Source organism: Canis lupus, chromosome 8, assembly GCF_003254725.2.
Source record: "Canis lupus dingo isolate Sandy chromosome 8, ASM325472v2, whole genome shotgun sequence".
In the NCBI taxonomy this organism is placed as follows: Eukaryota; Metazoa; Chordata; class Mammalia; order Carnivora; family Canidae; genus Canis; species Canis lupus.
The window spans coordinates 63461640-63488103 of NC_064250.1; the positions used below are offsets into that span (position 1 = coordinate 63461640).

Below are 26464 nucleotides of genomic sequence, written 5' to 3' on the forward strand. Positions count from 1 at the left end.
CATGAATAAATAAATAAAATAATAATAAAAAAGAGAATCATCTTGTTTCAGCCTGAAGAGCTACTTAAAATTTTTCTTATAGTAGGATGGTGACAAACTTTCTCAGCTTTGGTTTGTCTGGAAAAAAAAAACACGTTTTTTTGCCTTTGTGTTTGAAGGATTGCTTTGTTTCCTTCTTTTTCTTTTTTGAAGATGTTACATCATTCTCCCCCAGCACATCAGAGATGTCTTTCTGTTGGGCCTTGCGTGATTTCTCCTTTTAAATTAAAAGATTAATTTTAATTAAAAGATTTAATTAATTAAAATATTAAAGAATAATCTCAGACTTCGCAAAAATTTACAAAAGCAATTGTGTTTCTGTTACACCCTTCACCCGGCTTCCACACATTACACACCCACAGCACAAGGATCAAGACCAGGAAATTCTATCCCCTTGCGATATCGCATTTCTATCATTCCGAGTTTGCCAACTGCCCCACTCCATCCGCACCTGCCAGCGGTTGCAGTGATGGTTATTTATTTGGACAGAAGAACCTGGAGAAGACGGTGCGGGGGCGGGGGGGGGGGCACTGCTGCTCCTCAGAGCATTTCTGTGGGGTCCCTGGTGCACAGGCTCGGCTGGGGCTGCGGCTTCCCGGGGTGGGGGGTGCACCCTTAGGTCGGATTCACAACCTTTCCCAGGAAAAGGCTGCTCCATGTGAAGTGGTCGAAGATCATGACAATGAAGGGCCGGTTGAAGTGGAAGGCGAGAGGCTCAGACTTCACGTTTGGCATGACCCCGGCGGGGCCAGCTGCCTCCAAGCCCTTCTCGTGGAGTTGCAGCACAGCCTTATGGACCACCTGGTGGAGGCCGAAGGTGAGGTCGGAGGTGAGGGCTGAGCACCTGCTGCGTGTGGGACCTTGCCACCCTCCCACCCTCGCCTTCACGGGGGGCAGAGCCGAAGCTCAGGGAGGGTCACTTGCTGGCTCCATGTCTAAGTGGCAGCCCTGGGACTAGGGCCAAGGCCTGTCCACCTCCAGAACCAGGTCACACCTAGGAAGTGGGCGGACGGGGCCCACCACGGGGAGACCGGGGGTCTCAGGGTGCTAACTGGACGTCAGCATCCACACCAGGCACTCCTAACTGGGTCCCGGGGGGAGGGTGAGCTTGGCTCCTTTTGCACCCTGCTAGCCAAATGGGAGGGACCCCTTTAGGCAGAGCGCCCGCACCTGCTCAGAACCGAGTGGGGCTGTGGAGCAGCCTCTCGCTGTGACCACAATTAGGAGCAGTTCTGAGACCAGCTCTGCAAACCCTGGAGGAGCTTGCGTCAAAGGCCTTCCGTGGATCAGAACTGGCTGATTATCACCGTCCTATGGGGGGGGGCACCCTCCTTGACTGTACAGTGAGGAGCCACAGGCTCTAAGAAGCTCCATAAGCAGGTGCAGGAAGAAGCCGAGCTGGGATGGGGAGCCCTGCAGTTTGTCTTGGGAAATGAGGCTTTGAGTCAAATAGACCCTAAGCTGAACGTCAGGGTGTCACTTACTACCTGTGTGGCCGGGGCGAGTGGTCTACCTTTGCCAAGCCAGAGGCTCCTCCTTGAAGAAGTTATGCTCCCCTTATGAGGAGGCGGCTGTTTGCCTCAATCCTTCGCATACCATGTGTTTTATTGAGCATGTACTGTGTGCACCGCGATGGTCCATGTCTGTGCGCTCGTGGGAAGGGCTGCTGCCACGATGGCTTTCTCCTGTCCCCTCTCTTGTTTTGTCACCCACATGACCATGAGAACCCGCGAGGGCAGGGCCATGTCTCAGTATTGGAGGAATACCCAGTGCCTCGCAGTGTGGGGTGCAGAGTGGGTGTCAATAAACGTTTGCTGAGTGACTGAGTGACCGACAGAGCATGAAGCTAAAGACTGAAGGTAAAGAATGTAGTGGGTAGACGGTGTGATATGACTTCATTCTGACATTTCCCATGTTCCTGGATCCTTTCTGGTGGGGCCACACACGGTCCTGCCATGACCACTCTGTTTTCCACGCTGCACGCTCTGTATGACCTGACACAATGGGTAAATGGGCTTAGAGACCTATTCATGAGTGAGCTCCATGTTGCTTATTATTATGCATAATAAGGGCGGGGGAGATGAGAGGGGAAAGGATGGGCTCTACGGACCGACACTTACCTTTGACAACTTCGGCTGGGCCTCTCGGGTCATGCCGGAGAAATCTGCCCCATTGTCCAGCAAGTCTGCAATGCCCATGTCCCTCAGGATGGCCCTGAGGTCGTAGGCTCCAGAGAGGGACACCTTTGGGATGTACAGGTTTACCTGGCTGCTCGGGGGTAAGCAGACAGGGTTAGATTTTCCTGGGTCTGGGCCTAGCCAGCCAACTTCTGTTACCCCTGTGATCCCTCCAGACCCTGCCTCACAGCCGGACACCATGATCTTTGGGGAAAAGGGGAAAGGACAGAACGAGAGGCAGGATTTACCTCTCTCTACATCACTCAGGCAGCTTCCTCTCGGGGCCTCTTTCATTGAGCAGATTCCACTGTGGTCTAGCTGGACCACTGGACATTGAAGAAAAGCAATCCTACAGAAACCCCTGGGGTACCCCAGGCACCCCCCGGGCAGAAGCAGAGGAGTGGAGGGAACTCCCGCTGGGAACAGGGTCCTGGCCCCAGCCTTGCCACGAATGCTGTGTGGCTTTAACCAAGTTTTGTCCCTCTCTGTGCTCATCCTCATTTACACAGCAAGGCAATGCAGGGCAACAAGGGCACTTCTCAAAAACAAAACAAAACAAAACAAAACAAAACAAAACAAAAAAAAAAAACAAGGGCACTTCTCCTCTAGATGGAGAAGAGCAAATGGCAGTTGGGGATCCTGGCCGATACCAAACACCAGCTGGGTTCCTTTAGCTTCTGTATCACAGTCTAATGCACACATGCACACTCAGCCCTGGGAAGTTGGGACCAGTATCCTCAATGTCCAGACAGAGAGAACTCAAGAGGAGCTGAGGGATTCCCCCAAAGTCACACCACTGGGAAGCAGCAGAATTGTGAAGAGGCCACAGACCCTTTGCTTCAAAGCTCCATTGCCTTGTGGGAAAAGGTAGAGGGAGGGAGGGAGGGAGGAGGGAGAGGGAAGGAGGGAGGAGACAGAGAGAATGAGGGAGGGAGGGGGAGGAGGGAGGGAGTAGGGAGGGAGGGCGCCCACCAGCTCTGTGTGAGGGCAAGGAGACTTCCATAGGAGGTGAGCTAGATGGACCCTGAGGGATGACACTTCAGGGCGGGGAGGAAGGAGGTGATCCCAGGAGGGGTGAGGCGGGAGGAGGGGAGGTGAGGAGCACAGGGTCTGCCTTCTGGGGCTAGGAGAGCGTCATTTGGATAGAGTATTCATCTCCAATCATATATGACGCCTAAAGGTACAAGAATCTGCCTTGGATGGATTATTTTTTAAATCTAGATGAAAATGGCATGTGTTATTGATGTTTTTTAAGCTAAAGTGTTTTAGTGAAAATATCATTTTTGGTGTAAAAAGAAAAGATGATCCTTGTCATTTACAACAGAATAGGAGCCCGAGAGGCACATAATTACCCCCCTGGCAGCACTGTTCTGGAATCACAGGCTCCCTTGGAAGGGCAGGGGTGTAGGGGGGACGGGGCAGTTGCAGTGGTGAGGAGCCAGCCAGGGATCCCTCACGTGGCCTAAACTAGGCCCACGTGCACGCCTCCCCACCCGACCCCCACCCCCATGCTCAAGGTTAGGTGCGGTGGCTCCAGGACTCTAACGACACCGCTGGGTCCCCACGTGGCTGTGGCCAGTTTCTAGGAAACACGGAGCTGACCGCTCAGCTCGACCCTGCAGGGGTGAAGTCCAACTCCTGGCTCCTCCCTGCAGGGGTGAGGTCCAACTCGCAGGCGCCTCGGCCTCTACTCATGGAATTGGACCAACCTCTCCAGAAGCTCCAGCTGAGCAGCAATCTGAGGCTGCCACTCAAAATAAAAATAACTGGAAACCGTAAAACACAAAACCTGCATGTGTATTAAAGTAGAAGAGCTTCTTTCTAGATTTTTTTTGCCTGCAAAACTCTTGGATGATGAATTGCATTCAAGTAGAATTTGCCTCGTTCTTGGCAGCTGCTGCCCGGCCCTGCTGGTGCTCTGGGTGCAGCCTCCCGTGTTTGGTTTGTGCCCTCTCCTCCTCCGTGGGCGCTCGTGGCCAGGCCTCCCCACCTTCCTCCCGCATCACACTTCCTCTCCTGCTCTGACACAGCTGACGTCACTGCACACCATCAGCTCCACCAGAATCTGGTTTTCTGCTCTGGAGTGAAATATAGTCCGCTCGGGAGGCCTTCCTGAGCCACTGCACATCCAGATGCCCACTTCTCCTCCTGTGTCCTCTCCGCCCTTTGGGTCTCCACCACCACAGCCACCACCAGGTCCCACCCTGATGGCACTGCTCTGATTGCTTGGGCACAAGCAATCTCACAAGAGTGAGGATCACGTTCACGAACACCTGGCCCCTCCTCCAAGGAGTGGGCTGGGGCTGTGCACATGCTCTACCATAATTTCAATCGCTGTCTGGCTCAGGGGTGCCTGGGGGCAATGGGTTCAATCACTCATTCATTCATCATTCATGCCAGGACTCCCTGCGTGTGTGCTCGGAACCTGCCCTTGGTGTGGGCTTGAGGTTGGGCATTCACGGGCTGGTTCTCCTCCCGACCACCAGCCCCTCTGCATTTACACTCCTCGCTCCCTTTCTTTTACTCATTTATTACCTACTTATGCCTTTCCTTTCTTACGTATTTACTGATGGATTGATAGATTGAAGAAGGGCTACCCCCCTGAGTGACTTGAGAATCATTCATAGGCTTTGTGCTCTTTCCGTCATGGACGTGACTGCCATTTCGTTAGATTTTGGCCTCTGCCGGGAGTCCTACCCATCCAGGTAAGCAAGATAATAAAAAAACAGATAAGCGAGGGGCTGGGGGGTTGGGGAACTCAATTTAAGCCAATGATGCAAAAATGTGATAACGCAGAGGGGTCTCTTAGCTTTCCAGGAAAGGGGGACCTCCCCTTGTGGATGCCCCAAAGCATCTCAGTGACAATGGACAGGCGGGTAAACCAAGGTGACCTCTTGGTCAGAGAGCTTCTGCCCTTGGGGACCCTCAGAAGAAAACATATGAGCCCTGCAGGGTGAGTCGGCGGGGACAAGGAGAAGGACTTACCTCCTGGTAAAGGACTCAGACCACCTCTGAATGGTGTCCCTGCTCAGCGCGGCGATGACTGTGTCCATCTTCCCCTCCTCTGGGAGGATGAAGAAGACGGTCCCGTTGCCCATATACTCCAGCTGGACCAGCTGGCAGGGGAGCACCTGGTCGTTAAGGTGCTTGATGGTGCTCGACTGGAACATCGTGGGCACTCTCACCACGGTGGTCTCGTTCACGTAGAAGTCCTCCTCCCTGGTGCTTTCCGGGTCAAAGGGGTGTTCCCAGGTGCCTGGAGAAGAAGGAAGGGGGTGGCAGGAGACAGGCCCGTGAGAGCCCCAGGAGAATGCAGTTTGGGTGGTGGCAGAGGGCTAAGCAGGTGTCACGGTGGCTGCTCCCTGCGAGGTCCCCACCAGAGTGGCTAGGATTTCCTCGAAAGTTGTGAGATGCCCAGAACTTTAAAGTCACCTCTGTCCTCCATTCTCTGAAATGGATTGAGGATTAATTCTGTGTTTGAGCCTCTAAAAATGGAAGAAGGGCGACAAAGGAGAATGCTGGCCCTTAGATTTGGGGGTACGATTCAATAAATCAGACTTTGCCTCTCCCTTCCCCCGCAACTGCCTGGAGTGGATCCTGGGCAGGAAGGCCCTGGACGGAAATGGTGCCAAATGGAGCTTGGGCTGCAGATTCAAGGTCGGGGTGGGAGAGGTTTGGAGAAACAGACCACGCATTTCATGCCCACGCCTTGACGTCTGGCCGCAGAAGCCCAGCTGCCCGATGGGTTGTGTCCCCTCTCCCGAGGGAGGCTCCTGACCTCCCGTGGGGCCCCAGGGGCCACACTACATTTCCTGGAGGCAAAGTCAGGGTGAGAAGACGCCTTCAAGGTCACAGCCTCCTCCCCACAGCTGGGCTTGAATCCCTCTACTGTGTTCTGGGGTGGCATCACACAGCCTCTTTGTCTGCCTCGTGATGGGGAGCTCACTACCTTCACAGACTAGACTTTCGGCTACTGGTCAGCTCTAATGGGAGAAAAATTGCTCCTTAGAGCCAAAGCCTGCCTGATTGCGAGGCCCATCTGCTGAGCCTCTTCGGCCCCTCTGGGTTTATTCCAAGCAACTGTGAGTCCTCTGGTGATAGGACTCTGAATATTTAAAGACATGAGTTGACCTCACCAGGGCCTTTGGTGCTCCAGGTTTAACACCTCAGCTCTGGAGGTGAGTGAGAACCATGTGTCCAGGGGCTCTTGGCTGTTTTGACCTCAGAGCCCTTGGCAGCTGTTTCCCAACTGATGCTGGTTGAGGGGGGCTGGTGCAGAGCTCCAGGCAGACCCTTCTCCATCACACTGCCTGGGATTTAGGGACCCCAGGGTCAGAACTCTTATTCTGAGCCCGCCTCAATCCCCTTAAGGGCCGCTAAGGGAGGCAGTAGGGAGAGGCAGGAGGATGGAGGATGGAGGGAAAGGCTGTGGATGCAGAACCTGGAGGCCCAGGAGCTGTGTCTGCCCCGTTCCTGATCACTGATGTGATGTCATAGTCTGGCTGCCTCACAGCAGGTGAGATAATTTGAAGGTTCTCAAACCATCCTCCAGAGGTCTGGGATCTCCTAGGCTGAAGGCTGGTGGTCAGTTGTGGCTAACTTGTCCAATTCACAGCAAAAAAAAAAAAAAAAAAAAAAAAAGAAGAGTATTTTTCAGTGTTAAGTTTTTCATCCTTAAAAATTTGCTGTTTGCTTTTTGCTGAGTATTCCTTTTCTAGAAGAAAGTGTACCATATCTGGTTTGGCACAAAACAAAATGCAGGATGGGGCCTAACCTCTCCTTTAAGTGATTTCTTCTTGAAAATTCGCCTTCGCCCAGGAGAACTCATGGTAGGGAAGCTTAAGAATTTATGGAGGCAAATTGGAGACAGCAAGGATGATTCCTGTGGAAAATCTTTCAATTGTATTTTTCATGTTCTCCAAAAAAAAAAAAAAAAATGTCAAGATAGTTCACTAAGTAAGGAAGGAACATGCCAGGGATGCTTTACATGTCTGAGGCTGAGTGATGATAGCTATGTCACTCCTTATTGCTATTTGCTTTGCTGGCTTGCTGGAAACATGGTAGGGGATCCCCAGCTTAAGGACAGGCCTGCCAGTTAGTTTTTCTGCGTCCTAGAAAATCCGTGTACAGCAAAGCAGCACAGAGCCTGGTTGGCGGCTGGTCCTGCCTCCAGAAGTCCAAAGCCTCTCTGATTTTCTTACTGGGAGCGATCATTTCCTATCAACTCAGCCCTAGTGTAGTCATGAGAATGCTGGCAACCTGTGAGAGGAAAGCCCTGTGCCAAATGACACCACAAATGATGTGCTGGCACTTGGTCCACAAACCCCCTCTCAGGCTCAGGAGTACCTTCCCTTCGTACCTGGGTTTACTGTCCTTCTCTATGCCAGAATCTCTATGAAGACACTATGGAGCTCCTTCCCCATCCCATGCATTGTGCAAAAGCACTGGGATCTTGAAAGAGACAAGGATATTGTGCATGAGCACATAGTCTGTGGGAGAGATGACGTGTGGAATTTGTGGAAGCACCCAGGAACATTTCTGGGCACACATTCCCAGGCTCCTTGACCCTCCCATGGTCAAGGGTAAAGAATGTTGCCTTTTGTATGGAAATATAAAAGACCCTGAGTACTCAAAGCAATTTTGAGAAAGAGCAAAGCTAGAGGCATCATGCTTCTGATTTCAAACTACATTATAAAGCTATAGTAATCAAAAGGGTATGGTACTCACATGAAAGCAGACACAGAAACCAATGGAGCAGCATTGAAAGCCAAGAGATAAACCTTGCACATACAGTCAACTTATATTTGACAAGGGAGCCAAGACTACTCAATGGGGAAAAAAATAGTCTCTTCAATAAACAGTGTTAGGAAAACTGGATACTCATGCAGAAGAATAAAATTGGACCATATCTTACCTGACTTGCAAATGTTAGCTCAAAATGGATTAAAGACTTAAACACAAGTTGTGAAACCACAAAGCTCCTAGAAGCAAACGTAGGGAAAAAGAAGCTCCTCAACATTGGTTTTGGTGTTGAGTTTTTGGATGTGACTCCAAAAGCAACAAAAGAAGATATAAATAAGAGGGACTACATCAAATCAAAAGCTTCTGCACAGGAAAAGACACAATCAACAAAATGAAAGGCACCCCACAGAATGGGAGAAAATATTTGCAGACTGTCTACTGGATAAAGGGTTAAGGAACTCATGTAACTCAATAGCAAAAAATCCCAAATAATTGAATTAAAAATGGGCTGAGAACTTGCATAGACATTTTCTTTTTCCAAATAAGACATGCAAATGGCCAACAGGTACATGAAAAGGTGCTCAACATCACTAGTCATCAGGGAAATAAAATCAAAACCACAATGATTTATCACTTCACACCTATGCACATGGCTCGTATCAAAAAGTAGAGAGATAACAAGGGTTGGTGAGGATGTGGAGAGAAGGGAACCCTCCTGCAGTGTTGGTAGGAATGTAAACTGGTGCAGCCAACTGTACTTGGAAAATACTGTGGAGGTTCTTAAAAAAATTAAACATAGAAATTCCATATGATCTAACAATTCCGCTCATTGGAACATATCAGAAGGAAATGCACACACTGTTTCATAGAGACATCTGTTCTCTGTCCATCACAGCCTTATGAACAATATTCAAGATGTGGAAGTAACCCAAATGTCCACTGATGCATGATGGATAAAGAAAACATGGTGTGTGAGTACACACACATACACACACACAGTGGAATATTATTAAGCCACAAACAAGAAGGGAAACCTGCCATTTGTGTTGATATGGATGAACCTTGAAGGTATTATTGTAAGTGAAATGACCCAGGCAGAGAAAGACAAATACTGAGTGATCTCACTTATAAGTAGAATGTGAACTCTGGAACTCGTAAAAACAGAGTAGAATGATGGTTTGTCAGGGGCAGGAGGTTGGGAGAAATAGGTAAAGTGGTCAAAGTTATAAAGTTCTGGTTATAAGATGAACTAGTTCTGGGGATCTAACGTAGGTGTGGGAACTACAGTCAACAACACTGTATCATATCCTCAAAGTCGCTGAGAGCACATCTGATGGATTCTCACCACACACACACACACACACACACACACACACACACACACAAAGGTAACTATGGGAGGGGGTGCATATGTTAACTCCAAATGATTTTGGTAATCATTGTGCAATTATGCATATATCAAATCATCACATTGTACATCTTAAACTTATGCAGTGTTATAAGTCTATTATGTCTTAGTGAAGGTGAAGGAAAAAAAATGATGCCTTTGTCTTGTCAGCTTCACACCCTCCAAGGTCAGCATCATGCCTGCCTCCGCCAGATGGGTTCCCAGACTTGTGCAGAGGTTGGAGGATGGAAGGAGGGGGGCCTACCAGGATGGTAAGTCTGACAGGTAACAAATAGCTGCAGGGTACTGCTGGCTCATGGGAGGCCTCTTTTAAGAGAAGCCACCATGTTTGTAGTAATTTGTTACAGCAGCCATAGGGAACTAATTCAGGCTTCCATGAGGACAGTCATGATTAAGGACCTGGAAGAAATTTGGTGTGGTGGAAGCTGGGGAGAAAAGGAGGGTGTGTAGAGATTCTTTCTGGAGACTGTGCTCTGGATGAGCTTAAATGCTGTTGAGAGATACACGTTAAATGTGGTCATTACATTTTTTTTTCCTCTTTCACATTCATTTCTTTGAATATGACTATTTAATTGAAACCAAACCACGTTGGTCCAGGGTTACAAGGTCTAACAAGATGATTGTTAAGATGAGGTGTGGGAAGACTGTAGGGGGTATGGATGAGAACCCAGGATTTGACTGAGGGAATCAGGGAAGCTTCATGGATGAGGTAACTTTAAGGCCAAGACTTGAAGACTGGGAAGAAGTTTTAGGATTAGACTAGTTGAGGGAGGGCTCAGGCGACAGAGTAAAGGTTTTGTGGCAGCAGAATGGCCCTCCGAATATGCCCATTTCCTAATTCGTGGAAGCTTTGACTATGTTATATTACATGGCAATAAGACACTGAGGTTCCTAATCAAATGATCTGGAGATGAGGAGATTATTCTGGATTATCCACATGGGCCCAGTATCATCATAAGGGTCTCCTTAAAAGTGAAAGAGGAGGGGCAGGGTCAGAGGAGAGGTCATGGGGATATGATTACTGGCTTCAAGAGGAAAGGGGCCACATGTCAAGGAACACAGGTGGCTTCCAGAAGCTGGGGAAGGCAAGGAACAGGTTCCCCCTTAGAGCCTCCAGAAGGAACACACCCTGCCAACACTTTAACTTTATCCCAAAGTGACCCATTTTTGGATTTCTAACCTCCGTAATTGTAAGATAAGCCACCATGTTTGTAGTAATTTGTTACAGCAACCATAGGGAACTAACTCAGGCTTCCATGAGGACAGTCATGCTCAAGGACCTGGAAGAAATTTGGTGTGGTTCCACACTATGCGTGTGTGTGTGTGTGTGTGTGTGTGTGTGTGTGCGCGCACGCGCACTGTGTGTTGGGAACTGGAGGAGAGAAAGTGTTGAGACACGAGGCTGGAGAGGACAGAGAAGCAGATGACTCTAGGCCAGGGTTTCTCAGCCTTGGGATGATAGCCATTCTGGAGCAGATATCATTGTGGGGTGCTGTCCAGCTCACTAGGAGGTTTGGCAGCCTCCCTGGCCTCTACTTACTAGGTGTCAGGAACACACCCCACCTCACCCTCAATCGTGACAACGTCAAGTATCTGTAGACATTGCCAAGCGTCTCTGAGGCTAGAAGGGGGGGACGATCACCCTGGGTTGAGAACCAGTGCTATAGACTAAGGGGTGTAGATTTTCTTCTCAAGGACAATGTATCCCCAAATTGTCTGATCATAAAAATGATTGGGGGAGGGGCCTTGTTAAAAATACAAATTCTAGGACTTGCTTGCAGGAGCTTTGCCTCAGTAGTTATGGCATGGGCTCTGGAATCTTTAATTTTAACAAGTTGAAATGGTAATTCTATGAACAAGAACTTTGGAAAACCCTACTCCAAATTGGTGAGGAAGGGCTGGAGTTTGGAACTTGGTCAGAGCTGGTTGTGAGCGCTGGGGAAGTGTGTGGCATAGGGGCAATCTAGGGGAGTTCCTGGGGGGGGCAGGAGCTGTGTCTGTCTGGGTGGGCTGTGTCTGTCTGCTTCTATGCTGGGCTTCCAGCCCCTGACTGACTCACAGCCAGAACTCAGCCAATATTTGTAGACCATGAGGCAGTCAGTCTATTCATGATTACATAGTTGAGCTTCAAATGAACCTACATGAGCTTGGGCAAGTTGGTCAATTCTTTTGGGTGTCATTTTGATCACATGTAAGAGGATATAGTCTACCTTCCAAATAGGATTATGGTAAAGATGGAGATTCACAGATGAAAACATGCTTTGTAAAATCAAAGGCTTTGCCCAAGAATGCACCCTGGGTTTTGATGACTCTTATTATTCTTGGCAATGAGATGGGTAGAAGGGTACCTTTGAAGAAGATGTAGTTGACCAGGATGACCATGGCTGAACTATCCAGCTTCGATAACAAGTCTACAATTTTCCCTTGTGTCTTATTTTTGATGTACTCATTGATTTGTCTGCTGGCTCCAGTCCCATCCTGGAAATCTGTAGCCCAGGCCTCCAAATCATAGTAGTGCTTGGTGTCTGCAGAGAATGGCTCCAGGAGCTCCAGGCTGCGGTCAAGGAACAAGGCATTACCCATAGTCATTTCCAACATGGTGTCTGACTTCTCGAGGAGGTGGCGGAGGTGCCGAAAGCCCTGGTGGATCTCAGCTTCAGACATCTTGGTGAGGTTGAAGCCCAAGCCCTGGAGAAGCTGGACCCGGGTATAGCCACAGGCACCCAGAGACAGCATAGCTAAGGCCATGGAGATGCTCACAGGGGAGATAAAAACATTCTTGTCAGGAGATGAAGCCACTAGATGCCTATACAGGTTAAAGGCAAAGTCAACATTCTTTGGAGCCAAGTCCCGGTGAGAGCTACTTGTGCTCACGTCAGTGTCTGGGTCCTTCGCCTGGACAGTCAAGAGGTCACTGGTAGACAGCCAGAGGAAATAGGTGCACAGAGCAAGCAGCATTGTCCAGGATGATCAGGCCCTGGAAAATCAGGAATGCTCATTAGGTAATGTAGGGCCTCTGAGGCAGTGGGGGCATGGTGAAATGGTAGGCAAAAGACCCTATGGAGGATCTTATTCAAGTCTCAGTTCCTTCCTCCACATTGGCTATGTGACCTGGGACAAGTCAGGACCCTGGACCTCAAATTCCTCATCTGAAAGTATGATTATACTGCTATGATTTATCAGGTACCTCCCAGATGCCCAACACCGACTTATGTGTTTTGCCTATATTTTCTCATCTAATCCTCATCAATAGGCTAATAAAGTAGGTATTATTATTATGAATTGAGGTAGGCAGAAATGGAGACCCAGAAAGGTTATATATGCAACAAATTGAAATATTCAAAGGACTGAAAGAAAAAAAAAAACCTGTCAACCAAGAATCCTGGATCAGGCAAAACCATCCTTAAAAAATGAGGGAGAAATCTAGACATTTCCATATAAACAAAAGCTGCGGGAGTTCATTACCACTAAACTCACCCTACAAGAGATGCTAAAGGGAGTCCTTCTGGCTGAAATGAAAAGGACACTAGAGAGTAAATACAGTCTATAGGAAGAAATAAAAATCCCTGGTAAAGGTAAACACATGAACAATTAGAAAAAGTCATATTATTGTAATTTTGCCTGGTAACTCCACTTTTAATTTTTGATATATTTAAAAGACTAATCCATGAAAAGCAATTATTTGTCTATGTTTTTGGATACACAATGAATAAAGATGCAATTTGTGACTTAAATAACTAAAAGGAAGTGTATGTGGATGGAGCTACATAGGAGAGGGGCTTTTGTGTGCTATTGAAGTTAAGCTGGCATAAATTCAAATTAGAGTGTTATAGCTTTAGGATGTTAAATATAATTTCTGTGATACCCAGAAAGAAAATAGCTATAGAGTGTTCATAAAAGGAAGTGAGAAGGGAATTAAGATGTTTCACTACAAAAAAAAAAAAATAGACTAAACCTAAAAGAAGATAGTAATGCAGGAAATGAGGGACAAAAAATCTGTAAGAGAACAAATAGGAAATGGTAGAAGCTCTTCTTTATCAGCAATTACTAAATGTAAATTAATAATTACTAAATGTAAATGAATAAAATTCCCCAATCAAAGGACAGAGATCAGCAGAATGGATTTATTTTTTATTTATTTATTTATTTATTTATTTATTTATTTATTTATTTATTTTTAAAGATTTATTTGTATTTATTTTTGATAGACATAGAGAGAGAGAGATAGAGAAGCAGAGACACAGACAGAGGGAGAAGCAGGCTCCATGCCGGGAGCCTGACAAGAGACTCGATCCTGGAACTCCAGGATCGCACCCTGGGCCAAAGGCAGGCGCGAAACTGCCGAGCCACCCAGGGATCCCCAGCAGAATGGATTTAAAAAGTGATCCAACTATATACTGACTATAGAAGACACATTCTAGATCCAAAGACATAAATATGAAAGTGGAAAGATGGAAAAAGATATTCCAATTAAATAGTCACCGAAAGAGAATGGGGTAGCAGAAGGAAACAATAAAGATTAAAGCAGAGACATATAAAATAGAGAATAGGAAGACTAGAAATATCAATAAAACCAAAATCTACCTAATCATTATAGTATAATATAGTATGATGATATACAATATAATATGGTCTTCAAAAAGATGAACAAAATTTACAAACTTTTAGCTAAATTGAGTAAGAAAAAAAGAAAAGTCTCAAACTACTAAAACCAGAAATGAAAATGGGGACTAAAACTAACAATTCTACAAAAATTAAAAGAATTATAAGGGAGGCACCTGGGTGGCTCAGTCAGTTAAATGCCCAACTCTTGATTTTGGCTTAGGTCATGATCTCAGGGTTCCTGGATCAAGCCCAGCACCGGGCTCTGTGCTCAGCAGGGGGTCTGCTTGAGATTCTCTCTTTCTCTTCCTCTGCCCCTCCCCCCAACTCTATCTCTAAAGTAAAAATAAATAAACTCTAAAAAGAGGATTATAAGAGAGTATTATGGAAAAAATTACATACCAACAAACTGGATAGCCTAGATAACATGAAAAAAACATTCTGGAATCACAAAACATACCAAGACTGAATCACAAGAAATGGAAAATCTGAATAGATCTATACACAGTAAAAAAAAAAAAAAAAGAATCATTAATTGAAAATCCACTAACAAAGAAAGCCCTGGACCATATGGCCTCACTGTTGAACTCCACCAAATGTTTAAAGAATTCACATGAATCCCCCTTCCAAAAAGATCAAAGTGGAGAGAACACTTCCTAACTTGTTCATTGCCCTGATAGCAAAATCAGAGAAAGAGCATATAAGCAAAGAAAAGTACAGATGAATATTGCTTATGAACATTGATGCAAAAATTCTCAACAAAATACTATCAAATAGAATTCATCAGCATATTAAAGGGATGATTATACAACATGACCAAATGGGATTTGTTTCTGGAATACAAGGATGGTTCTACATACAAAACTCAACCAATGTGCTATACTACATTAACAGGATGAAGAAAAAAAGAAGATGATTATCTCATTTGATGCAGAAAAAGCATTTGGCATAATTCAACACATCCTTCCAAGATAAAAACACTCAACAAACTAAGGGTAAAAGGAAACTACTTCAATATAATAAAAAAAATATGTGAAAAGCCCATAGCTAATGTAACAGTGAAAGATTGAAAGCTTTCATCTAAGATTCAGAACAGGGCAGGATGCTTACTTTTGCCTCTTGCTTAACACAGCACTGGAAGTTCTAGCCAGAGAGAGTAGGCAGAAAAAAGAAATAAAAGGCATCCAAACTGGACAGGAAGGAATAAAATGATCTCTGTTCATAGGCAACCTGATCAGCATCACAGCAACATGTAGAAAACCCTAAAGTTTCCACAAAAACCATGCAAGAGCTAAGAAATGAATTCAGAAAAGTAGCGGGCTACAAAATCAGCACACACATACAAATCAGTTCTGTTTTCATATACCAACAATTGAACAAACTGTAAAAGGAAATTTACAAAGCAATTCCATTTACAATAGCACCGAAAAGAATAAAATACTTAGGAGTTAACTTAGCAGGTACAAGGCTTGTGCTCTAAAAACTACAAAACATTGCTGAAAGAAATTAAGAGATTAGTACATGGACAGGCATGCTGTGTTCATGCATTGGAATACTTAAGATGTCAGTGTCACCCTAAGAAATCTACTAATTCGATGCAGTCGAAATCCCAATGAAGCATTTTGCAGAAATAGGAAAATCCACTCTAGAACTCATACAGAATCTCAAGGGACCCTGAATTTCCAAAATAGTCTCGAGAAAGAAGAATAGAGTTGGAGATCTCACACTTCCTGATTTTTAAATTCAATATAAAACTACAATAACCAAAACAGGGTGGTACTGGCGTGAAGGCAGATATGGGAACCAATGGAATAGAATGGAGATCCCAGAAATAAACCCTTGTATATATGGTCAAATGATTTTTGACGATGGTGCTAAGACTATTCAGTGGGAGAAAAAAAATAGTCTTTTCAACAAATGATGGGAAACTGGATTATCCACATGCACAAGAATGAAGCTAGACCTTTACCTTACATCACATGCAAAAATGAACCCAAAGTGGATCAAAGACCTAAATGTAAGGACGAAATAAAACTCAGAAGAAAACATAGAGGGAAAGCTTTATGACAGTAGATTTAGTGATGATTTCTTGGAACACAACACTAAAGTTATGAGCAACAAAAGGAAAATTAGACACATTGGACTCTTTAAAATTAAAAACTCTTGTTCACTAAAGGACACTATCAACAGAGCGGCAACCCACAAAATGGGAGACAATATTTGCAAAGTCCATATCTGATAACGGATTAACATCCAGAATATGTAAAACTCAAGTCCAAAAGATTGATCATTTTAATCATTTTTAAGTGTATAGTCAGTGGCATTAAGTACATTCCCATTGACATGAAGCCACCACCACCATCCATCTCCAGAACTTCATCATCTCAACCAGAAGTCTACCCATTAAACACTAACTCCAGGAGGGGTTGGTCCTCACTAATGTGGCCTATGGGGTCTGCATGACTCCATGCCTGGTGACAGCCCCACCTCAGCCTCTAATTTGGCCCCTTGAGGGCTGAGGCACAGCACTGCCAGGTGTGTTGAGGTTTCTTCCAGCACACACCAGATTATCATCCCACTGCCAAGGTCAGGGCAGGGCAGGTCATCTCAGTTCCTTGCTTATGGAGCTTGGCTCTGACCCGGGAGCTAGGGACAAAGATGGACATGCCCCCATCCTGTCCCTGTGACTCCACTCTGTAGGGCCATCCCTTCCCTGCCTTGCCCTGCTCACTGCCTTGTGTCCTTGGAGACACAGGTCCCAGCTCTCCTCCAACACCCCTGCTCTCTGTGCTTCCCTGTGGCGGTCCCCCTTTCCCCCATCACACTGCAGTGAGATTTCTGCTAGCCCTGTCCCCTTCACAGCTGTCTGGAGCCCTTTTGGGCAAGGACCTGGTCCAGCGTGCAGCCCCAAGCCGGGTGCAATTGCCCCATTACGAGTTCTGCTTTCCCCTCCTCTTCCTGCTGTCTCTGGGATTCGTGCCTCATCCCCTTTTGTGTCAACCCCCCAAGGTAAGGATGAAAACTCCATCCAGCTCCTGAGATTGTCATGAACATCAGGCACGGTGGTTATGAGTACTTTCCTATGTGGCCTCGCTCAGCAGGTCATCCTGGGCCCACTTTACAGATGAGAAGACTGGGGCCCAGGGAGGTAGAGGGTAACCTGTTGAGAGCTGAGATTCTAAGCCCTACAGCCTGGCCTCAGGGCCTGTGCCATGCCGTTCTACCGTTCTCTAGAGAAAGCAAAGCAACAAGAGTCAAGCAGATCTCCACAAAGTACCCAGCAAAATTACAATGCAAAATACTGATATTCTTCATGAGTTTCACTTATGTCCTCTTGTCTCTCATTTTTGAAATGAGGCTCCAAGTAAATGTCCACTGGGTTCTTTCTTTTCTTTTCTTTTCTTTTTTAAAGATTTTATATATTTATTCATGAGAGACACAGAGAGAGAGGTTAGAGACACAGACAGAGGGAGAAGCAGGCTCCATGCAGGGAGCCCGATGTGGGACTCGATCCCGGGACTCCAGGATCATGCCCTGGGCTGAAGGCAGGCACTCACCCGCTGAGCCACCCAGGGATCCCCTGTGTTCTTTATTTTCACGAACACCCCTAGGGGCCGGGTAGAGTCTTGGGCCTTCTGCACTTAAGCCTCAGGACATGTGGTGTGATGCAAGGCATCCTGTTCCATCTGCAGTATCCTTGCCCCAGGTGGACCAGTGAGGAGCAGGCGTGTGCGAGGCTGAGGCACGCACAGTCCACTGTGCCAGTGGGCACACTGTCCCTGCCTGCACCCCCCAGCAGGGGTGCTGCCCTGCGGCCATCCCGCCCAGCTGTCAGTCTCGCTTGTGTTACTTGGCTGGGCTTTGGAGCATCAGTGGAGCAACGGATGGGAATGGCTCTTAGCTCAGTGCCAACCCCTGCAAGGCTGCAGGCCGGGGAGAATCAAACCCCCAGGGGTGACCCGCGGACTGTGAGACCCTCTGCATGTCACTGCTCATACACCCGGCCTCAGGTCACTGCTGGCTGCCCTACTGCTCAGTGCCCATTAACAAAATCAAATGAGCAAGAGGTACATGGCTTCATTCTGGCAGCCGGGCAGCAGCAGGAGGGATGGACAGTGTCCAGGTGCTACTCACGGTCTGCAGAGGGCTCAGGCTGCAACCGCTGGCTCGCCCGGCTGTCCTGGGTCCTAGTATGTGTACAGTAGGCCTGCGGGGCACCACCGCTAAATCTTGTTTGCCGGCTTCCCTGCTGGTTAATGGTTAGAGGGGGGCCAGTGGCCTTCACCATTTGGTGGTCCCCTCCCCCCAGACATTAACCAATGGGAGTCTTTTCCAGGACATTTGAGCAAACACAGCAATGCTGCAAGTTAACTTTCCTCTGCGTTCAGTTCCCTGAAGTTGTATTTTTAATATCAAAATGAGCCTGAAGTTGCGTCACTGCTTGTGGTTGCCTGGCGGCAGTTGGCACGGAAGCCACAGGTGCCCTTAACTGGCCCAGTGGCACAGACACCTGTGAAGAACCCGGTGCTAAGCGTGGGCTGGGGATGAGTCTAGCGAGGTCCTGCCTCCAGTGGGACCTCCTTCTGGTAGGAAAGAGACACGGAAGAAAAGCAACCAAGTGCTTCCCATGGATTATCTCATCTAATCTTCCAACGACATTACAAAGTAGATACTGTTATTATCACTTCTGTGTAGATAAGAAAACTGAGGCACACGGAGCTCAAGTGAGAGCTTCCCTTGAGATTCAAATCCAAGACCGTTCTACTCGAAAGTCTAGCACCTTCCCTCTTTCTGCATTTTTATTAGTTGTCTTGATTGGAAGTGGCAGACAACAAACTTTTTTAAAGCGAAAAAGAATATATATTGGGTCTCATGGAGGAGATTTCTGAAGGGTGGGGAGGGCTTCAGGCTTGGCTGGATCCAGGGGTTCCAAGTTGGGTGCCATGTTGCTCTCTTTTTAAAAAAATTTCTTTTTAAGCTCTTTATTCGGCTTTCCTGCTTTAGCCATATAGGTGGAGACAAAGGTGGCCACTGCAGCTCCAGGTTATTTGGTTCTGACTGGTTATGTGATATCAGAAGGAGAGAAACTCACTTTTTCTCCTTGTTCATATCAGTCTCCCAAAGGACTCCGGGCAGGATGGCTCATCACAGGCCTGATCACAGCATGCAGAATATGGCCTCGCGTGAATGCCCAGGGTCCTGTGCCCTCTGCTGGTTGATGACATTATTACTTCCTTCCAGGGATGAGGGGCGCTGTTTCCAGGAATAAAGAGAAGTTCCATCCAGAGCTGGTGTAGAGTTTTGGGGGCACTTCAGTTTTATCAGTCCTTATCAATCTTTTGAAGTTTTTTTATTTATTGAGCCGATTTTGGAATTTATAACTAGAAATTTATTATTTTTAAATCTCTGCCATAACAGTATTTTTTTTGGTTTCTATATTTTATTTACGTATTTTCTCTCTCTCTTCTTTTTTCCCCTTGGTGAGTCTTATTAGGGAGATCTGTCCAGTTAATTAATCTTTTCAAAGGGTTAGCTTTTAGTTTTTAGTTTTATTAATCCTTACTGGTTTTTTTAAAATCTATTTTTTAAATGGATTTCTTCATTAATTTTTATTTTTTACCATCCTTTCAAATTTCTTGTTTTTTAATATGTTCTTTTTCTATTTTCTTGAGTTAAATGGTTACCTAGCTTTCTTACTTTTTAACATTTCCAGTCTCCCTATAAATGTATTTAAAATTAAGTCTTCATCTAATTTTTGATGCCCCTCAAGTTTTTGATATTGACTGTTATCATTGTCATGTTCTGGTATGTTTCTTAATACTCTTTATGGTTTTATTTTTAACGCCAGGGTAACTTAGCAATAAGTCATTTAGTGTATTTAGAACCTTAGGCTACTCTTTTGTCATTTACTTTTAAAAAAAGGATTATTTATTTATTTGAGAGAGAGAGAGAGAGAGAGAGAATGGGGAAGAGGCAGAGGAGAGGGAGAAGCAGACCCCCTACCCTGTGCAGAGGGCCCGATGCAGGACTTGATCCCAGGGCCCCGAGATCATGACCTGAGCCGAAGGCAGATGCCTAACCAACTGAGTCACTCAGGCGCCCCTCTTGTTATTTACTTTTATTTCATTATGGGCAAAAAATATTACCTACAAGGCATACCTAATAGATGTGGTTGGTTTGGTCCCAGACCACCACAATAAAGTGCATATCACAATTAGATGAGTCAAGTAAAGGTTTTGGCTTCCCAGTGTATACGAAAGTTATGTTTATACCTCACTACAGTCTATTAAGTGTCCGACAGCATTATGTCTAAAACAATGTATATACCTTAATTAAAAAGTACTTTATTGCTAAAAAATGCTGAACATCATCTGAGCTTTCTGCAGGTCATACTCACTGATCAGATATGACCCTACAAAATATAATAATAGTGAAAACGTTTGAAATATTGTGAGAATGACCAAAATGTGACACTGAGACATGAAATGAGAAAATGTTGTTAGGAAAATGGTGCCAATAGACTTGCTTGATTCAGGATTGCCAGAAACCTTCAATTTGAAAAAAACACAGTATCTGTGAAGCATGTAAAGTGAAGCACAATAAAACGAGTTATGTCCATATATGATATTGAACATGTGGAACTTATTTATGATGTTTTGCAGTCATATATGCTTTATCTTTATAAATGCTTGATGTTTTCTTAAAAAATAATGGGTAGTATCTGTTCAGTATGCATAAATGTGTATACATACATGTATATGTATAATTACTTGAGCTTATTCTTTTTTTAAGATTTTTATTTTATTTATTCACGAGAGACACACACACACAGAGGGAGAAGCAGGCTCCATGCAGGGAGCCCGATGTGGGACTCAATCCTGGATCTCCAGGATCACACCCTGGGCTGAAGACAGCACTAAACCGCTGAGCCACCAGGGCTGCCCAAGCTTATTTTTTTGTTTATCATCTATGCTGATTCTCTACTTGCTTGACCTTTTGGTTTCTCAGTGGGGAATGTTAAAATCTCCTATCACAATTATTCATTCATTTATCTCTGTCAGTTGTTGGCTGATGTACTTTGAGGCTGTTAAAGCAGAAGTTTTGATAATTATATCCTCTTTCTTGCTTATTTTTTGCTTATCTTTGTTTCTCATGACACATTTTGCCTTAAATTCTATTTTGTCTATGAGGATTGCTTTCCTAAGTTTGTTTTGGTTCACACTTGTCTGTTATATTCCATCCTTTCATTTCCAAGCTGTGTTTTTTTTTTAAAAGATTTTATTTATTTATTCATGAAAAACAGAGAGAGAGAGGCAGATGGAGAAGCTGGCTCCCTGCAGGGAACCTGATGTGGGACTTGATCCCCGAACCCTGGGATCATGACCTGAGCCAAAGGCAGAAGCTCAACCACTGAGCCACCCAGGTGCCCCTGTGCTTTCTTGTTTTAAAAATGTCTCACTTATATAACATTTGGTTGAATTTATTTTTATGAACCAAAAATGAGAGTCTCTGTCTTTCAATTGGCAAAAATCACCTATTTACATTTATTTTTAATTATTGTTGTATTAGCACTGACATACCATTTTATTTCATATATTCCATTTACTATCTATTTTTTTTTTCTTTTTGTGTCTCTTATTTATTTGCCTGGAAGAGATTGAATTTTCTCCTATTGGTTCAAAAGATATTTATTCTATTTTTGGTATTATGGTGGTTGCCCTTTACTGAAAAACCTTCAGCGGAGGCCTTTAGCCATCATGAGGACAGGGACAAGCCACTCCTGCCATGCCTTGCCTGAATTCCTGTCCTTAGAATACAAGAGCACGATAAACTGTTGTTTAAGCTATTAAAATTTTAGATAATTTATTATTAGACTATAGTACCTAGAATAGATTTAGATACCTGGGAGTGGGTGAGGTGCTGCATAACAAAGAGAATGAGGTAGTAGTTGTGGGGCAGCTGAGTTGGAAAGGTCTTATAATGACAGTTATTGGACACCTGTGACCCTTTTGGAGGTTGTTGTTAAGAGCTTAATGAAAAGTAGAGTCCAGGCTATGGGAAGGAGGAAGAGCATTCTTACTCCATGGAGTCAGAAAGTTTAGCAACGCTGTCACCTGCGGTAACATGAATGTGGAAAGTGGAACAAATGAGCTAGTAGATGATGAGATTTCCAGGTGAACTGTGGGAGGTATGGTCTGGTTTATACTTTCTACTTGGAATAAAACATGGGAGAGCCAGATAAGCTTAAACATTTTTGTTAAATATACAAGAGCTGGAAACTACTGGGTTAAAAGATAATCTAGTTTCTCCCTCTTAGCTAAGGGTATTGTCTTTTGAGAAGTACCCTGTTTAAGTAAGATTGGGGAGAAGTGACTGTTTCTGTCAGATTATTGTTTTCTTATTGATTGGTAGGAGTGCCGGGGAGAGAGATAAATATATTGCGAAAAAGCTTCTCTAAGTTTGTGGCCTGACTTTTTGCTATCTGTATGGAATCTTCCGTGAACATAGTGCATAGTTCCAGTGGGGCCCAATCCTTCTGTTTATTCTGCAGTCAGGGCTGCTTAAATCCTGCTTAAGAAATCTTTGCCTCTCCTGATGTTGTGAAACCTATATTCTTATATTTTCTTTTTAGAAGCATTTATTTCTTTATTTATCACATTTAGATCTGCAGTCCATCTAGATCTGGCTTGTGTACATGGTGTGAAGTGGGGGTCAAATTAGTCTTTTCCCATATGTATGTGCCATTTAATGACTTCAGGGGTTGTGTTCTTTAAAAGTGTCAGTGTCATAAAAGACAAAAATGTGTTACCACTCGGAGGAGATCAAAGAGGCATGGCATCTGTAATGGTGTGATTTCAGAGGAGGAGGCAGTGATTCTGGGAGGTCTTCAGCAAGAAGCTTCTCCCCAGGGTTTGAGGTGACCCCTGAAAAACCAGCAAGTCATCCCTGATGGCTACGTCAATGCATCCTCCTTAACTGTGGGAATGTGTGCTATAAAGGGCATTATTGGGACAGTTGACAAGACTGGAATATGAACGGTACATGAGAGGAAAGGGTTGTAGCATGGCTGACTTTCCTGAAGTTGAGAGCTTTACTGAAAAAGAATACCCCAAATTCTTAGAAAATAAACATGGAAGTATTTAAGAGTCAAAGGTTATGTGTATAAAATGGATTCTGAAAGAATTCTGAAAATACATATACATGTATATACACATGGTTAAGGCTGGATGCATCCGTGAGCCTAGCGCAGCAGTGAGCGTGTGGTTAGGCCTCACTCAGGACAGCCAGAGCTAAAATTGTTGTTATTTTATCTCCTTAGTGACTGGCACCTACCAAGGACTGGCTATTATTAGCCTGACTGTCTTTAACCATGAACATGAGGACCTTAATGTGGGGGACTAATTTTCTACATGAACGTTTCTCTTAAGTACTTTTGAGTCAGATGTTCATTTGTTAGTTTCATGTTCCCTGAACCGCTGGTCTGTGTGCCAGACCATGGCTCAAGACCTTCGGGTGAGTGAGATCCATTCCCTCCATACCAGGGGGCCCTGTTCAGCATTGATGCATCTGAGTCTCATTCAGGAAAGGTCTGCTGGTCTTTTAGGGTTCACCTCAAATCCTGGGAGGAGCTTCTAGCTGGAGTCCTCTAAGAGTAACCAACACCCTCGAGTGAAATCACTCCATAGCTTGGGTTCCTCTTGCCCAACTCTGCCAACCATAGAAGGTGGGACTGGCAGGGTTGCTTAGGGCCTTCTAACTTCTGTAAATTTGTGGATAAGGCAGTGCTGCCTGAAGTCCCGTCTGGTGTGGGACAGGTCAGGTCAAGCCAGGGACCTGTGGTGATTAGAATCACCAGGTGGGAGTCTTGGCTGGCCTTTGCTGAGCCCTGGCTGGCTGTTTACCCAAGGAATCATGAGCCATGTTGGCATCCTACTGTGCCTATGTGTTGGCATTCCAACATGGCACAGTAGGATGCCAACCTGTACTGATGGCCAGTGTGGGGTGGGATGGGCTAAATCTTGAGCTTTGCAGACTAACCTGAGATGGCCCTTGCTGGTTCCAGAGCCTGCCTTTTAGTTGTGGTAGGTCAGGGGAACTGCTTGACCCCCTTTCTTGCAGCCTTGCTGGCCCACATTGCTGAGGCTACCTGTTCCACCTGTATGCTCAGCCTTCGGGCTTTTCCTGGACTAAGCAGGACTTTAACTCTCTCTGGGGCTGTCTTCTCCTGGACAGGCAGGAAATCAGCCCAGGGAAGCCATCAATTCACCGGTAAGTTTCCCGTTTATTTCCCTCTAGACTTCCTACCTGCCAGTTCCTGCTCTGCTCTGGTTTCATAACCATGTGTAAAACACTGAGCATAGGGTCCAGTGCCCAGTGAGGACAGCAGTCAGCATTTATCAAGTCCTCACTGGTGCTGGCTCTGGTGTTTTATGAGTATTCATCTATTCGATCCTCACAAGAACCCACAGGGTATTATTATCATGTAGGATAGTACAGTAGTCAAGAGCACGGATCTGGGTTCAAATCCATACCCCAGCTTTGTTATGTTGGGTACCTTACATAAGCTCTCTATACCTGAGCTGAGGAACAGAAATCCTAATATCTAGAATCTATTAGGTTGTTGTAAAGAATGCCTGCAGTAATATGTGGAGAGAGCCCAGAACAGTGCCTGATGTACTCCAAGGCATAGGAATACTAGTGATGATTGATATTCTCATTTGCCAGATTGGGTGACTGGCAAGAGACAGGTTGGAGGGCTTACCTGAAGTCACGCCAGTACGTAGAGGAGTCAGAATTTGAACCCAGGTGCCTTAGCCAAAGTCCTCACCACAGAGTTCAGCTACCTCCAGCTTCATGCATTCCTTCTCTACCCGGTCCCACAGCAGAGCAGGGGTTATGGGCACTCCAGTCTAGATCTGTAGGAATTCTGCAGGGCAGATTCCTAAGCCCAGGAGGTTGGCGCATGGTGTGGGGTGGTGATGGGAACGCCCTCTGGCGGTCCACGTATGGCATACTTGGCAGTGGCTTGAAAGAGTCCCAGGAACAGGGGATGCAGTGGGCCAGTTCTGCACGTCCTTTGCAGGGGCCTGGGGCACAGTCCCAGCCTGCCTCTTGCTCTGTCCCCAACTTATTCTGTGACCTTGAACAGGTTGCCTGACTTCTTCGAGGCTCTGTTTCCTAAGCTTCTGTCTTCCCTGAAGTCAGAGAAGGCAGGAGGCTAGAATTGAAACAGTACAAGGAACTGCCAGGGACCTTTGGAATTTGTCAACCCTAACTCCAGGGTTGCTCCAACAATTACTCATTACGTGATTTTGGCAAATCCCTTACTGTCTGCAGACCTCAATTTTCTGGTCCATTAAGTGAGGTGAAGAATTGTGCCTGCCTACAAGGGGTATCGTGCTGATAAGTGGAAATAATCAATGCAATGTGTCACACACAGCGGTCACAAGTTGCCCTTTGACTACTGCTCTGGCCATGTTTAGGTATCAGTTTCAGGTTGGCCTCATTGAACAATTTGGGAAATGTACCCTGTTATTCTAAAAATCTGGAAAAGTGTGTATATTTGGTGTTACTTTTTCCTTAAATGTTTGGCAGAATTTGCCAGAGAAATCATTTGGGCTTAGAGTTTCCTTTCAAGAAATTTTTTATTTTTATTTTTTTTTAAAAGATTTTATTTATTTATTCATAGACACAGAGAGAGAGAGAGAGAGACAGACAGACAGAGACACAGGCAGAGGGAGAAGCAGGCTCCACGCAGGGAGCCCGATGTGGGACTCGATCCCAGATCTCCAGGATAAGGTCCTGGGCCGAAGGCGGCGCTAAACCGCTGAGCCACCCGGGCTGCCCCCCAAGAAATTTTTTAGACATGGACTTAATTCTTTTCATAGTCAGAGAGCTACTCAGATTTCCTATTTATTCAAGTAGGATATTTTAAAAATGTCCATTTAATCTACCTTTAAAAATTAATGTATATACAGTTTCTATAACATACTACTTTTTTTTTTCTTTTTAGCATGTTCCGGATGCACAGGAATGGTCCATTTTTCACTTCTGGCCTTAGTTATTAGTGTTTCTCTTCTGTTTTTCTTGATCAGTTTCACCAAGAGGTCATTAATGTTATTGTATATTCAAAAACTGACTTTTGAGTTTCTTAATCAGTCTTACTCTATGTTGCTTTCTCTTTCTATTTCATTAACTTTTGTCATGTTTATTTCCTTTCTTCTACATTGTTTCATTTGTCTTTTTTACACTTTTTCATTTTATTTGTTTCATTTGTCTTTTTTACAGTTTCATTTTATTTATGGTTCTCCTTTTAATGTCTTCAGATGATGATGATTTTATCATTTTTTTAGTGTATGTGGTGACATATGCATTTGAAGCAGTAAAATTTCCTCCTCAATGCTGTTTCATGTATCCGTAAAGGTTTGTTTTAAACAGCTTTATTGAGATATAATTGATGTACCACAAGATTCACCCGCTGACAGTGAATGATTCA

The 26464-nt window shown here is 45.2% G+C and overlaps 1 protein-coding gene across 2 annotated transcripts; it reads right to left on the reverse strand.

The window, feature by feature from the left end:
• Positions 1 to 276: 276 nt before the first annotated feature.
• Positions 277 to 24938, reverse strand: LOC112657444 (corticosteroid-binding globulin-like). Of its 2 annotated transcripts, none has more exons than XM_035720091.2 (5): positions 24731 to 24938; positions 11715 to 12343; positions 5202 to 5472; positions 2160 to 2307; positions 277 to 840 (listed from the first exon to the last, which is right to left on the reverse strand). In XM_035720091.2, the coding sequence occupies exons 2-5, from the start codon at positions 12322 to 12324 to the stop codon at positions 655 to 657; spliced, it is 1215 nt and encodes a 404-aa protein (XP_035575984.1). In that variant the 5' UTR covers positions 12325 to 12343; positions 24731 to 24938; the 3' UTR covers positions 277 to 654. The 2 variants fall into 2 exon arrangements, with proteins under 2 accessions (XP_035575984.1, XP_025299265.1); XM_025443480.2 differs by lacking the exon at positions 24731 to 24938 and adding an exon at positions 18103 to 18220.
• Positions 24939 to 26464: the final 1526 nt, after the last annotated feature.